General features: G+C 52.6%; 1 protein-coding gene across 1 annotated transcript in view; it reads right to left on the bottom strand.

Moving 5' to 3' along the window:
* ASMTL (acetylserotonin O-methyltransferase like) overlaps window positions 1-15,224 on the bottom strand; it is a 39,406-nt gene extending 24,182 nt beyond the window's left edge. The window contains 7 exon segments of the mRNA XM_073013908.1: window positions 1,007-1,115; window positions 1,769-1,830; window positions 3,511-3,575; window positions 5,685-5,702; window positions 5,704-5,733; window positions 9,889-10,020; window positions 15,034-15,224. Coding sequence (XP_072870009.1) covers window positions 1,007-1,115; window positions 1,769-1,830; window positions 3,511-3,575; window positions 5,685-5,702; window positions 5,704-5,733; window positions 9,889-10,020; window positions 15,034-15,126 — 509 coding nt within the window. The 5' untranslated portion in view covers window positions 15,127-15,224.
* Window positions 15,225-15,430: the final 206 nt, after the last annotated feature.

Raw genomic sequence — 15,430 nt, 5'->3', positions numbered from 1 at the left:
CACACATAACATATAATTAATATATAGTATTATGTAATTAATATGTATTAATATGTATAGTTACATCTATTCATATTTAATACATATATAATCCATCGTATCAGATGCATATATATAATTCTATATTATATAAATATATAATTATATTTTATAATATATAATCGATTATATATAACTATATATAACAGTCCCTATTACATAATCTATTTTAACAGTGTTATATAATCTATAATATAATCTATTGTAACAGTATCTATTATAATTATAATGGTGTATAACTATATTACATTAATATTAATTATGACATTAATCATTACTTAATATGAATTAAAATTAAGCATTAACAATTAATCATTAAATATCAATCAAAATTATGATTTATACGCTATGATAAAATATATGTGCATATTACAGTCTATAATATATAACACAACAGATTACAAATATATAATCTATACATTATTTGCATAATGTATAATTACGTATAATTAGTATATGTGTAATACATAAATTATATGTAATTGTAAATATAATTCTATCACATTACGTTATGTATCATTATGTAGACACGATGTGTGATGTAGATGAGTATAAGCCAAATAAACGCAGATGGTGGATGATGAAGTGAAGCCGACTGACGCAGGCAGACCTCCCACGCTCACCATTCTTTGGTGGGGACGACAGTTAGAATCACCTCTTCGGGTGACTTTGGATCACACCGTTTCTCCGTGTTAATTGCAGCCAGCATGCTGGGCACAGACCTCTGGGGTCTCCTCCTCCCACGGCATGAACTTCTCTACCACTGCCCAGGGCCTCCCCAGTCCCCACCGCAGCCCTTGGCTCCCACCCAGCCCCTGTCTGTCCTGGGAGTCTGGCTCTCCCCCTGCCACACGGCCTCAGGAACAGGGGGTCTCCTTCTTTCCCAAAGGCCGAGTGGGACCCCACGTGTGAGGGTGGCCAGGCTTCCACACGTGTCCCCCGTCTTCCCCCCGCCCCTGAGACTCACATGGGCTCCCCGCTGTGGATGTATTCCCAGAGCAGCTCCTCAGACAGCTCCGAGAACTTCACCGTCGTTTCCTCGTAGAATTCCGAGACCCTGGTGTGCAGCTGACGGTCTGCAAGGACAGAGCCCTGGGGGTGAGCCTGGACGCCAGCGTGTCACCGCCGTGCCCTGACAGTGGAATGGCTGTGGAGGTGTGGACTTGAGTGTAGCACACAGTTCAGATATGGATGGTTCATGGGCAAAAGGGTTCGTCTCAGACAAGAAGAGAGAGAAAGGGGCCGGGCGCGGTGGCTCAGGCCTGTCATCCCAGCACTTCGGAAGGCTGAGGCAGGTGGATCCCCTGAGGTCAGGAGTTCGAGACCAGCCTAGCCAACATGGTGAAACCCCGTCTCTACTAAAAATACAAAAATTAGCCGGCCGTGGTGATGGGTGCCTGTCATCCCAGCTACTGAGGCAGAAGAATCGCTTGAACCTGGGAGGCAGAGGTTGCAGTGAGCTGAGATTGTGCCACTGCAGTCCAGCCTGGGCAACAGAGCGAGACTCTGTCTCAAAAAAAAAAAAAGAAAGAGAGACAAAGCACACGTTTTCCTTTCTCCTGCACACTTGCAAATCGGCTGACAACTTTCCCGGGCAGGACATGAGCACAAACCCCTCTGGGGGTGGGGGTGGGTAACCGTCCCCCTCCCTCCAGCCCAGGGTCCCAAGAATCTCCCGGGTTCTTCTCTCGGCCTCTGGGAGGGACCCCGATCCCCGGGCCGCGGTTACCGTTGCTGGAGCAGTGGACGATGGCGACGCCTGTGAATACGCTGTGTTCTTTCCCACTCAACCTGCAAGACACAACCGGTCACCGTGCTGTGAAACGTGGGAGCTACAGAGCGAGTCTCAAAACCAGGGAGCCAGCGAGGTGTCCTTGGTCCTGGCTCCGTCCCCTTGGTCCTGGCTCCGTCCCCACTCTCTGCTCCCCGATGGTCCTGCCATGTGGTCTCCAGGGAAACCTTTACGGAGAGGCCAAGGAAGGGGTCACAAATCCCACGAGCCGTGGCCCTGACGGGAGGCCCCAGGCCAGGCAGCCCTCAGCTGGGCCTGTGGCGGGCAGGGAGGAGCGCGTCTCTTCCGTGTTCTGGGATGGGAATGAGATGCCAGGCTGTGGGCTCAGGTCCAGGACGCCCAGTGGGAAGGACAGGGCTCTGCCAACTTCTCATGACCCCAACAGTCTGCAGTGGGCGTGAGACACTCTGGGATCGGTGCTGCAGAATCCCAGACAAGGATGAGCATGCAGGGATGGTGCCTGCCTCCGAGCATAGCTCACACACACAGCTCACACACACAGCTCACACACACAGCTCACACAGCACAGCTCACACGGCACAGCTCAGACGGCACAGCTCACACACACACACAGCTCACACACACAGCTCACACACACAGCTCACACACAGCTCACACACACAGCTCACACACAGCTCACACACACAGCTCACACACACAGCTCACACACACACACAGCTCACACACACAGCTCACACACACAGCTCACATAGCACAGCTCACACACACAGCTCACACACACAGCTCACACACACAGCTCACACGCACAGCTCACACACAGAGCTCACACACACAGCTCACACACACAGCTCACACACACAGCTCACACACAGAGCTCACACACACAGCTCACACACACAGCTCACACGGCACAGCTCACACACACACACAGCTGACACACACAGCTCACACACACAGCTCACACAGCTCACACACACACAGCTCACACGGCACAGCTCAGACAGCACAGCTCACACACACACACAGCTCACACACACAGCTCACACACACAGCTCACATAGCACAGCTCACACACACAGCTCACATAGCACAGCTCACATAGCACAGCTCACACACACAGCTCACACACACAGCTCACACACACAGCTCACACACACAGCTCACACACACAGCTCACACACACAGCTCACACACACAGCTCACATAGCACAGCTCACATAGCACAGCTCACACACACAGCTCACACACACAGCTCACACACACAGCTCACACACACAGCTCACACACACAGCTCACACGCACAGCTCACACACAGAGCTCACACACACAGCTGACACGGCACAGCTCACACACACAGCTCACACGGCACAGCTCACACACACAGCTCACACACACAGTTCACACGGCACAGCTCAGACAGCACAGCTCACACACACAGCTCACACACACAGCTCACACACACAGCTCACACGGCACAGCTCACACACACAGCTCACACACACAGCTCACACACACAGCTCACACGGCACAGCTCACACACACAGCACACACACACAGCACAGCTCACACACACAGCTCACACAGACAAGCGCAGACAGCACAGCTCAGACGGCACAGCTGAGACAGGTCCACCCTGCTCCCCAGGACACCCGGCCGGATATGACGGCTACTCTGTGGCCCAGAACCTGAGACAGCTCCGAGGCCAGCACGGTGCTCACCGGGACAGCATCCTGTAGGCGTCCTGCTTGTCCACCGGCTTCTCCAGAATCAGCCCCCCGACCGTCTGCGAGACGAAGGGAACGCAGGGAGTTGGTTCCCGCCGCCTGAGTCAGGCCCGCGCAAGCCCCACGGTCCCATTCGCAGAAGTCACTCGCTTTATGGAAATGAAGGGGACACGGCCCGAGAGTCACCGTATCAAACAACTACCTGAACTGACCACGTTGCCTTACCGCGACCTGCCTGGTTCCAGAATGTTCTCTTCACCCCAGAAGGAGACCCTGCCCCACGAAGCTGTCCCTCCCCAGTGCCCCCCCCACCCAGATCCTCTTTCTTTCACTGTGCGTTTGCCCGTTGTGGACACGGCATAGGAATGGAATCCTGCAACCTGTGTCCTCTGTGCCTGCTTTCCGTCACTGAGCGTGATGTCCTCAAGGTTCATTCATGTTCCTTGTTCCTTTCCTTTCCTTTCCCTTCCCTTCCCCTTCCCTTTCCCTTCCCCTCCCTTTCCTTTCCTTCCCCTTCCCTTCCTTTCCCCTTCCCTTCCCCTTCCCCTTCCCTTCCCCTTCCCTTCCTTTCCCTTTCCCTTCCCTTTCCCCTCCCTTCCCCTTCCCTTCCCCTTCCCTTCCTTTCCCTTTCCCTTCCCTTTCCCCTCCCTTCCCCTTCCCTTCCCCTTCCCTTCCCGTCCTTTCCCTTCCCCTCCCTTGCCCTTCACCTTCCCTTCCCCTTCCCTTCCCCTCCCTTCCCCTTCACCTTCCCTTCCCCTTCCCTTCCCCTTCCCTTCACCTTCCCTTCCCCTTCCCTTCCCCTCCCCTCCCTTCCCCTTCCCTTCCCCTTCCCCTTCCCCTTCCCTTCCCTTCCCCTCCCCTTCCCCTTCCCCTCCTCTCCCCTTCCCCTTCCCCTTCCCTTCCCTTCCCTTCCCCTTCCCTTCCCTTCCCCTCCCCTTCCCCTTCCCCTCCTCTCCCCTTCCCCTTCCCCTTCCCTTCCCTTCCCTTCCCCTCCCCTCCCCTTCCCCTTCCCCTTCCCCTCCTCTCCCCTTCCCCTTCCCTTCCCTTCTCCTCCCTTCCCCTCCCCTCCCCTTCCCTTCCCCTCCCCTCCCTTCCCTTCCCCTCCCCTCCCCTTCCCCTCCCTTTCCCTTCCCCTTCCTTTCCCCTTCCTTCCCCTTCCCGTTCCCTTCCCGTTCCCTTCCCCTTCCCTTCCCCTCCCCTTCCCCTTCCCTTCCCCTCCCCTTCCCCTTCCCTTCCCCTTTCCTTTCCTTTGAGATGGAGTCTCACTCTTTTGCCCAGACTGGAGTGCAGTGGTGCAATCTCAGCTCACTGCAACCTCCGCCTCCCGGGTTCAAGTGATTCTCCTGCCTCAGCCTCCCACGTAGCTGGGATTACAGGTGCACACCACCACGCCCAGCTAATTTTTTTTTTTTTTGAGACGGAGTCTTGCTCTGTCGCCCAGGCTGGAGTGCAGTGGCACGATCTCGGCTCACTGCAACCCCTGCCTCCCGGATTGAAGCGATTCTCCTGCCTCAGCCTCCCGAGCGGCTGGGACCACAGGCGCCCGCCACCATGCCCGGTTAATTTTTTTTGTATTTTTTTAGTAGAGACGGGGTTTCACCGTGTTAGCCAGGATGGTCTCGATCTCCTGACCTCATGATCCGCCCGTCTCGGCCTCCCAAAGTGCTGGGATGACAGGCGTGATCACTTTTGTGTTTTTAGTAGAGACGGGGTTTCACCGTGTTAGCCAGGATGGTCTCGATCTCCTGACCTCATGATCCGCCCGTCTCGGCCTCCCAAAGTGCTGGGATGACAGGCGTGATCACTTTTGTGTTTTTAGTAGAGACGGGGTTTCACCGTGTTCGCCAGGATGGTCTCGATCTCCTGACCTCATGATCCGCCCGTCTCGGCCTCCCAAAGTGCTGGGATGACAGGGGCGAGCGACGACGCCCGGCCCCTTCCTGTGCCTTTAGGCCCCTTATCTGGTGGCGGTTTGTGATGGAAGTTTCCGGAAGCGAGTCCACCCCTTTCCTCCACAGGCCAGGGTGCTCATACGCAGGAGGCGCTGCTGGCCCCTGGCAAAGGACTGCTGTCTTCAAGGGAACCCGGAACGTCCGGAACAGGCAGAGTCACCCAGCACGTGAAAACCAAGTCGGACGTTAGAAAGGAGGGACCCGGGCCGCACTCACCACGATCGTGTCGGCCCCCGATGACCACGTCGGGCGTCCGCAGGTCCTTCTGCAAGAAAGCAAGATTCCGGTTTAGTGGTGACATGCCGTGGGTCTCACAGAGGAGTCTCCTCCCTGTTAGAACGGGCGTGAAACAGCAGCACAGGGTGCGAAGCCAGGCCCACTTTGGAAGTTCAGGCTGGGGACGCTCCAAGTCACGAGCAAAGACACGAGTGGGTGTCCCAGCTGGTCCCCCTGCAGGGGCTGGAACGTTTGTTCCTTCCCTTCCTTCCTTCCCTCCTTCCTTCCCTCCTTCCTTCCTTCCTTCCTTTAATGTCTTTCTTCTTTCCTTCCCTCCTTCTTTCCTTTAATGTCTTTCTTCCTTCCTTCCCTTCCTTCCTTTAATGTCTTTCTTCTTCCTCCCCTCCTTCCTTCCTTTAATGTCTTTCTTCCTTCCTTCCCTCCTTTAATGTCTTTCTTCCTTCTCTTCCTTCCTTCCTTTAATGTCTTTCTTCCTTCCTTCCCTCCTTCCTTCCTTTAATGTCTTTCTTCCTTCCTCCCCTCCTTCTTCCTTCCTTCCTTTAATGTCTGTCTTCCTTCCTTCCTTCTTTCCTTCCCTTCCTTCCTTCCCTCCTTCCTTCCCTCCCTCCCTCCCTCCCTCCTTCCTTCCTTCCTTTAATGTCTTTCTTCCTTCTTTCCCTCCTTCCTTCCTTCCTTTAATATCTTTGTTCTTTCCTTCCCTCCTTCCTTCCTTTAATGTCTTTCTTCCTTCCTCCCCTCCTTCCGTCCTTCCTTCCTTTAATGTCTTCCTTCCCTTCCTTCCTTCCTTCCTTTAATGTCTTTCTTCCTTCCTTCCCTTCCTTCCTTCCTTTAATGTCTTTCTTCCTTCCTTCCTTCTTTCCTTCCCTCCTTCCTTCCTTCCCTCCTTCCTTCCTTCCCTTCCTTCCTTCCTTCCCTTCCTTCCTTTCTTTAATGTCTTTCTTCCTTCTCTTCCTTCCTTCCTTTAATGTCTTTCTTTCTTCCTTCCCTTCCTTCCTTCCTTCAATGTCTTTCTTCCTTCCTTCCCTTCCTTCCTTCCTTCCTTTAATGTCTGTCTTCCTTCCTTCTTTCCTTCCCTCCCTCCTTCCTTCCTTCCTTCCTTCCTTCCTTCCTTCCTTCCTTCTTTCCTTCCCTCCTTCCTTCCTTCCTTCCCTCCCTTCCTCCCTCCCTCCTTCCTTCCTTCCTTCCTTCCTTCCTTCCTTCCTTCTTTCCTTCCTCCTTCCTTCCTTCCTTCCCTCCCTCCCTCCCTCCCTCCTTCCTTCCTTCCTTCCTTCCTTCCTTCCCTCCTTCCCTCCTTCCTTCCTTTGGAGACAGAGTCTCGCTCTGTCGCCCAGGCTGGAGTGCAGTGGCTCCATCTCAGCTCACTACAAGCTCCGCCTCCTGGGTTCACGCCATTCTCCTGCCTCAGTCTCCCGAGTAGCTGGGACTACAGGCACCTGCCACTACCTACAGGCACCTGCCACCACACCCAGCCAATTTTTGTATGTGTGTTTTTAGTAGACACGGGGTTTCACCGTGTTAGCCAGGATGGTCTTGATCTCCTGACCTTGTGATCCGCCCGCCTCGGCCTCCCGAAGTGCTGGGATGACAGGTGTGAGCCACCGCGCCCGGCCCTCTAATGTATTTCTTATTATTAAGTGCCATGGCGTATTGTATGGTAACACACATCAACAGGGGAGCTACATTTACTCTATATCCTAAACGATAGTATTACATTCACTGTAACAGCAAGTTACAACATATAGTAATGGCTGCGTTAATTGTATACATTGTGACTGATATTATATTAATTGGAGTCATACATTATATAACATATAGTAATGGATAAGCTACATGACTTCTCTATCCTAAATGACAGGAGTGTATTAATTATAATAGTGTATTACGGCCGGGCGCGGTGGCTCAGGCCTGTAATCCCCACACTTTGGGAGGCTGACGCAGGCGGATCACCTGAGGTCAGGAGTTGGAGACCAGCCTGGCCAATATGGTGAAACTCCATCTCTACTAAAATAATACTGTGTTATCCCAGCACTTTGGGAGGCCGAGACGGGCGGATCACGAGGTCAGGAGATCGAGACCATCCTGGCTAACCCAATGAAACCCCGTCTCTACTAAAAAATACAAAAAACTAGCCGGGCGAGGTGGTGGGCGCCTGTAGTCCCAGCTACTCGGGAGGCTGAGGCAGGAGAATGGCGTGAGCCCGGGAGGCGGAGCTTGCAGTGAGCTGAGATCCGGCCACTGCACTCCGGCCTGGGCGACAGAGCGAGACTCCGTCTCAAAAAAAAAAAAAAAAAAAAAATACTGTGTTACATAGTAGCATATAGTAACACATAAGTGACATAATTCTACATGATGATCCAATTATATTAATTGTCATAGTGTGTTACATAGTCTCACACAGTAACACACACTAATTCTGTGTGTATCGCAACACACAGTAATAGATGTTAATTCTATATTGTAACTGATATTACTATATTAATTACAATATTACATTCATAACATAGTAACAGAGAAGCTACATGAATCTTAAATCTTAAATGAGAGTAGTATATTAATTATCATTGTATATTGCATTGTAGCATATAGGAACAGATAAACTACATAATTCTATATTAGAAATGATGTTACATTACTTGCAATCAGATATTACATAGTAGCATGGTAATAAGCTACATAATTCTATATCATACTATTATAATACATAATACTATTATATTAATTGTAGAATATTACAACACATCGTAATACTGTACAGTAATTGCATACCGTAAATGATACTATTATATTAATTGCAAGATAATATAACACATAGTAATAAACTACATTAATTGTATATCATAAATGACACTATTATATTAATTGCAAGATAAATTATTTTTTATTTTTTGGACACGGAGTCTCGCTCTGTCGCACAGGCGGGAGTGCAGTGGCATGATCTCGGCTCACTGCAACTTCCATCTCCTGGGTTTGTGCAATTCTCCTGCCTCAGTCTGCTGAGTAGCTGGGACTACAGGCGTGCACCACCACGCCCAGATAATTTCTGTATTTTTAGTAGAGATAGGATTTCACCATGTTGGCCAGGCTGGTGTCGAACTCCTGACCTCAGGTGATCCGCCTGCCTTGGCCTCCCAAAGTGCTGGGATTATAGGCGTGAGCCACCGCGCGCACGGCCATCAGAGATTAGAATACATAGTAATAGATAAGCTACATTAACTGAATATCATACATGATACTATTCATATCAATTGCAAGAGAATATAACACATAGTAATAATCTATATTAATTCTAGATCATAAATGATGCTATGATATCAACTGCAAGAGAATATTATAACATATAGTAATAGATAAGCTACATTCATTCTATATCATAAATGATACTACGGTATCAACTGCAAGAGAATATAACACATAGTAATAATCTACATTAATTCTATATCATAAATTATGCTATATCAATTGCAAGAGAATAACACAGTAACAGATAAGCTACATTCATTCTATATCATAAATGATACTATGGTATCAACTGCAAGAGAATATAACACCTAGTAATAATCTATATTAATTCTATACCACAAAAGATTCTATGATATCAATTGCAGAGAATATAATACATAGTAATAATCTACATTAATTCTATATCATAAATGATGCTATGATATCAATTGCAAGAGAATATAACACATAGTAATATCTACATTAATTCTATATCATAAATGATGCTATATCAATTGCAAGAGAATAACACAGTAACAGATAAGCTACATTAATTCTGTATCATAAATGATACTATGGTATCAACTGCAAGAGAATATAACACATAGTAATAATCTACATTAATTCTATACCATAAATGATGCTATGGTATCAACTGCAAGAGAATATAACGCATAGTAATAATCTACATTAATTCTATATCATAAATGATACAACGATATCAACTGCAAGAGAACATTATAACATCTAGTAATAGATAAGCTACATTAATTCCGTATCATAAACGATACTATTAGGTTACTTGCGACAGCACATTACATTGTAACATAGTAATAGCTAAGCTGTGGCACCAACTGCATCTTGTGAATGACACTTCTTTGCATCATGGATATTTAACACCTGCAAATCCCCTCGTCAGAGCAAAGGAATTTTCATGAGGACAGAAGGGCAGGGGGCCCCTTGCCTGGTGCATCCGGGTGGCCACCTCCAGGGCCTTCTGCTTGGCGGTCTCCATGGCGTACCCGTACGGAGTGGCGAAGGAGGCTTTGTCCAGCTTCTCTTTAAACCTGGAGGGGACCACCTCAAACCTCAGACCCTGCAACAGAAGAAAAAGGGGTCAGGAACGTCAACGAAAGAGCCTAAGAAAACGGAACGGAACGTGCACGATTGGCAGGAGGTGTTTGCTACACGCCCCGGTCTTCTCCTCCATCCACCGAACCTTCCCTGAGCGTGGCTGGGGAGTCGGAAACTCACCAGGGCTTTCCCTAAGCGTGGTTAGTGGGCTGGGGACTGACCGGGGGCCTTCACTGGCTCTCGACGGAAGACACTGGCAAAGGAAGAAGCCAGGAACGGAGAGGCCAGCAGGGAAGGATTGACTCAGGCCCTGAACGCACGAGTCGATGGTGGCAGAGGGTTCCCGGAGCCCTGAACGTTGGGGTAAAACCATCCTGCCCACAGGAAATTCAGGAAAAATGCCAGCAATGTTGGCTGCGGGAAAGGAAGCAATGATGGCTCTGAGTCAATCCCTGGTACCCAGGAAGACAACAGCGTCCCTGGGGAGGCCTGGTCTGCGAGGTAGTGATCCCCGCACAGACTGTGGGGTCAGGAATGATGGTGGTAAATGCCCCCAGTGGGGGTGCCCCTGGCTGCCACACCCTGCCAGGGCCCAGGGAACTCCGCATCTCCCCCTCTGACAGACAAGCATCGTCATCGTGGACACACATCGCCATTGTGGACAGACACCCCCATGGTGGACAGACACCGCCATGGTGGACAGACACCCCCATCTTGGATACACACCCCCATGCTGGACACATACCGTCATCTTGGACAGACACCGCCATCGTGGACAGACACCCCCATCTTGGACAGACACTGCCATCTTGGACACACCCCATCGTCTTGGACCCACCCCACCATCTTGGACCCACACCGTCATCTTGGGACACACACCGCCATCGTGGACACACACTGCCATCGTGAACAGACACTCCCATCATGGACACACACCGCCATTGTGGACACACACTGCCGTCGTGGACAAACACCCGTATCATGGACACACACTGCCATCGTGGACACACACTGCCATCGTGGACACACACTGCCATCGTGGACAGACACCCCTATCTTGGACACACACTACCATCATGGACAGACACTGTCATCATGGACACACACTGCCATCGTGAACACACACACCCCCCATCTTGGACAGACACCCCCATCGTGGACACACACCGCCATCGTGGACACACACCCGCCATCGTGGACACACACCGCCATCGTGGACACACACCGCCATCGTGGACAGATACCCCCATCTTGGACACACATCCCCATGTTGGACACACACCGTCATCTTGGACACAAGATTTTTTTGAGACGGAGTCTCGCTCTGTCGTCTAGACTGGAGTGCGGTAGCGTGATCTCGGCTCACTGCAACCTTCGCCTCCCGGATTCAAGCGATTCTCCTGCCTCAGCCTCCTGGGTAGCTGGGACCACAGGCACCTGCCACCACGCCCGGCTAATTTTTTGTCTTTTTAGTAGAGACGGGGTTTCACCGTGTTAGCCAGGAGGGTCTGGATCTCCTGACCTCCTGATCCGCCCGCCTCGGCCTCCCGAAGTGCTGGGATGACAGGCGTGAGCCACTGCGCCCGGCCAAATCTGTTTTCCTTAATAAGAGGACACAATTAGAAAAACTGGCTATTTTACCAAGGCTTTGGCTGCAATGGAGTGCTTTCCTTTAAGGAATCAAACTTAAATTTACGAAGCCTAGAAAGGCCTTGGAAAAAACTGGTCTTGTATTTTACATACGCAGTCACTGTACAGGGTTTCTGACCTGTGCTAAGTAAAGAACGTCAGTTTCTGACAGGCCAGGGACCCCAAGCTCTCTTGGAACCTCAAGAGGGAAGGAATTTGCCCAACTCAGAGGTATTTAATGGTACAAACCCAGGGCTGGGCTCAGCTTCAAAAAGGTCCTGTCTGAGATTCCCTGAATGGAACAAAGTTCCATCAAAGCCAATTTAAACGGCCTCTGTAAAAAATAATTATTCTTGGCCGGGCGCGGTGGCTCACGCCTGTCATCCCAGCACTCTGACCTCAACCCCAGATCACATAGACTCCTGCCTTATGCCCCAAGGCACCCGGACCATTCTCATCCCCGTCACTAGGACCGGGCACGTGGTATCCCTCGCTCCCGGGGTACCAGATCTCCAGTCCTTAGTCCCCAAGAGTAGACTCCTGCCCCCCTGCTCTATCCAGAGGCAACCAGTAACCAGCACTCTGGGAGGCCAAGGTGGGCGGATCACAAGGTCAGGAGATGGAGACCATCCTGGCTAACACAGTGAAACTCCGTCTCTACTAAAAAGACAAAAAATTAGCCGGGCGTGGTGGCAGGTGCCTGTGGTCCCAGCTACTCAGGAGGATGAGGCAGGAGAATCGCTTGAACCCGGAGGGGCGGAGCTTGAAGTGAGCCGAGATCACGCCACTGCACGCCAGCCTGGGCGACAGAGGGAGAGTCCGTCTCAAAATAAATACATAAATAAGTAAACAAATAAAAGTAAAAATAATAATTATTCTTGCTGCACTGTATACAAATAAGTAAGCCAAGTATAACAAAGCAAACTGGTCCTACCGTAATTCGTCTTTTAATAAAAGTGGTAAAACTGGAAAAAGGAAAACCATGTTTCAAAAACGATAGTCACCCCTTGTGAAATTCTAGTCTTGCCTTATGGTTTTCAGTTTTTATGATTTTGTACAGTTCGAATTAAATGCTCATTTTTCTGGCTACAAGTCTCTAAGATCCTGTTTTCCATTCTTTTCCTTTTTTGTTTTTTTGAGACGGAGTGTCGCTCTGTCGCCCAGGCTGGAGTGCAGTGGCGCGATCTCGGCTCACTGCAAGCTCCACCTCCCGGGTTCCCGCCATTCTCCTGCCTCAGCCTCCCGAGTAGCTGGGACTACAGGCGCCGCCACCTCGCCCAGCTAGTTTTTTATGTTTTTTAGTAGAGACGGGGTTTCACCGTGTTAGCCAGGATGGTCTCGATCTCCTGACCTCGTGATCCGCCCGCCTCAGCCTCCCAAAGTGCTGGGATTACAGGCTTGAGCCACCGTGCCCGGCCTTTTCCTTTTTCTTTGTCCCCATTTTTCCTAAGTGAAAAGCCCTGAAACCTAAGCTCTGCTCTCTTCAAGCCCTGTGAGCTTCAAGCTAGATGTTTCAACAGGTGCTGCCTCAAAGGCCCCCAAATAAAGAGTGCTGCCAGGAACACATCAACCTGTTCCCCTCCCTCCAGTGCTGTGTTTGGTGACCTGTAACCATGACCTCCCTCAGCAGGAGGTGGCCAGAAAGAACACACCACCCCTCGTCCTTTTATAACTAGAGGGTCTGGATTCACACAGCAGGAGCATTGCCATCTTGGACATGCACGGCCAACTCGGTCACGCACGGCCAACTTGGACACACATGGCTATCTTGGACACGCACGGCCAACTCGGACACGCACGGCCAACTCGGACACATACTGCCATCACCAGTAACCACCCCCATCACCTATAAGTATCCCCCTGTCACCAGTAACTACCCCCATCACCAGTAACTATCCCTTCATCACTAGAGCCTCTCCTCCATGTCATTCGGGCTCCAGAGAGAGGCAGACACCCACTGCCTAGGCCCCCTACCACCCTCAATAAGATCCCCACGGGGGCACCAGGAAACACGTCCCACACCCCAACGACGAAGCTCAACCTTCAGTCACAGGGCTCACTCCATCCCTAGAAGTCCCGGATCAGTCACCTCCCCAATCCCCAAGGGTCCCAGGTCACTCCCCTCCCCCATCCCTAGGGAGTCCCGGGTCACTCTCCCTTCCCCCATCCCTAGGGGTCCTGGGTTACTCTCCTGAACCCCATACCTAGGGGCTCCTAGGTCACTCTCCCCAACCCCGTGCCTAGGGGATCCCAGGTTAGTCTCCCCACCACCATCCTTAGGGGTCCTGGGTCAGTCTGCCCTGCCCATTCCTAGGGGTCCCGGGTTACTGTCCCCAACCCTATGCCTAGGGGTCCTAGGTCACTCTCCCCAACCCCGTGCCTAGGGGATCCCGGGTTAGTCTCCCCACCACCATCCCTAGGGGTCCAGGATCACTCTCCCCAACCCCATCCCTAGGGGTCCCAGGTTACTCCCCTCACCCCCAACCCTGGGGGTCCCGGGTCACTCTGCCCTCCAAATTCCTAGGGGTCCTGGGTTACTCTCCCCCACTCCCCCATCCCTAGGGGTCCCAGGTTACTCTCTCCTCCCACATCCCTGGGGGTCCCGGGTCACTCTGCCCTCCCCATTCCTAGGGTCCTGGGTTACTCTTCCCTACCCCGTCCCTAGGGGCTCCTGGGTGACTCAGCCCTCCCCATCCCTAGGGGTCCCGGCTTACTCTCCCCATCCCCATCCCTGGAGGTCCCGGGTCACTCTACCCTCCCCATTCCTAGGGGCCTGGGTTACTCTCCCCTCCCACATCCCTGGGGGTCCCGGGTCACTCTGCCCTCCCCATCCCTAGGGGTCCCAGGTTACTCTCCCGATTCCCATCCGTGGGGCTCCAGGGTCAGTCTGCTCTCCCCATTCCTAGGGGTCCCGGGTCACTCTGCCCTCCCCATCCCTAGGGGTTCCGGCTTACTCTCCCCGTCCCCATCCCTGGAGGTCCCGGGTCACTCTGCCCTCCCCATCCCTAGCATCCCCAGGTTACTCTCCCTGTCCCCATCCATGGGGGTCCAGGGTCAGACTGCTCTCCCCACCCCTAGGGGTCCTCGGTCACTCTACCCTCCCCATTTCTAGGGGTCCCGGGTTACGCTCCCCTCCCCCATCCCTAAGGGGTCCCAGGTCACTCCCCACCCCCATGCCTCGGGGGTCCCGGGTTACTCTCCCCTCCCCCATCCCTGGAGCTTCCGGGTCACTCTCCCCAACCGCATCCCTGGGGGTCCCGGGTCACTGTGCCCTCCCCCATCCCTCAGGGTCTCGGGTCACTCTCCCATCCCTACCCCTCGGGTTCCTGGGTCTCCGGGCCCTCCTGAGTTCAGCCCCTCCGCCCCCCGCCCCCCGCCCCCTGCCCCGCCCAGGCCCAGGCCGCACCGCGTTGCTGAGGATCTCCTGACGGCGTGGGGAGGCGCTGGCCAGCACCACGCGCTTGTGCAGCAGCTTCCCGATCACCGGGCACAGCACCATGGCGTCCACGCCGGGAGCCGGGAGTCCGCAGAGCTGAGCCCAGAGCCCGCGGTGAGCGCAGCTGCAAAAAACGGCGGCCAGAGTCCCGCCTCCGCGAGGCCCCGCCCCGCCCGCCTCCGCGACGCCCCGCCCCGCCCGCCTCCGCGACGCCCCGCCCCGCCCGCCGCCGCGAGGCCCCGCCCCGCCCGCCGCCGCGAGGCCACGCCCCGCCCGCCTCGGCGAAGCCCCGCCCCGTCCATGTCTTCATTGCCTTCCTCGCCAGGCCTCGCCCACTCCACGCCTCCATTGGCCTCCCCGTGAGGCC

The sequence above is a fragment of the Chlorocebus sabaeus genome, chromosome X (genome assembly GCF_047675955.1).
Source record: "Chlorocebus sabaeus isolate Y175 chromosome X, mChlSab1.0.hap1, whole genome shotgun sequence".
Classification (NCBI taxonomy): Eukaryota; Metazoa; Chordata; class Mammalia; order Primates; family Cercopithecidae; genus Chlorocebus; species Chlorocebus sabaeus.
Note: the sequence above shows the minus strand (reverse complement) of the source record. Positions and strands in the feature narration are given on the sequence as shown.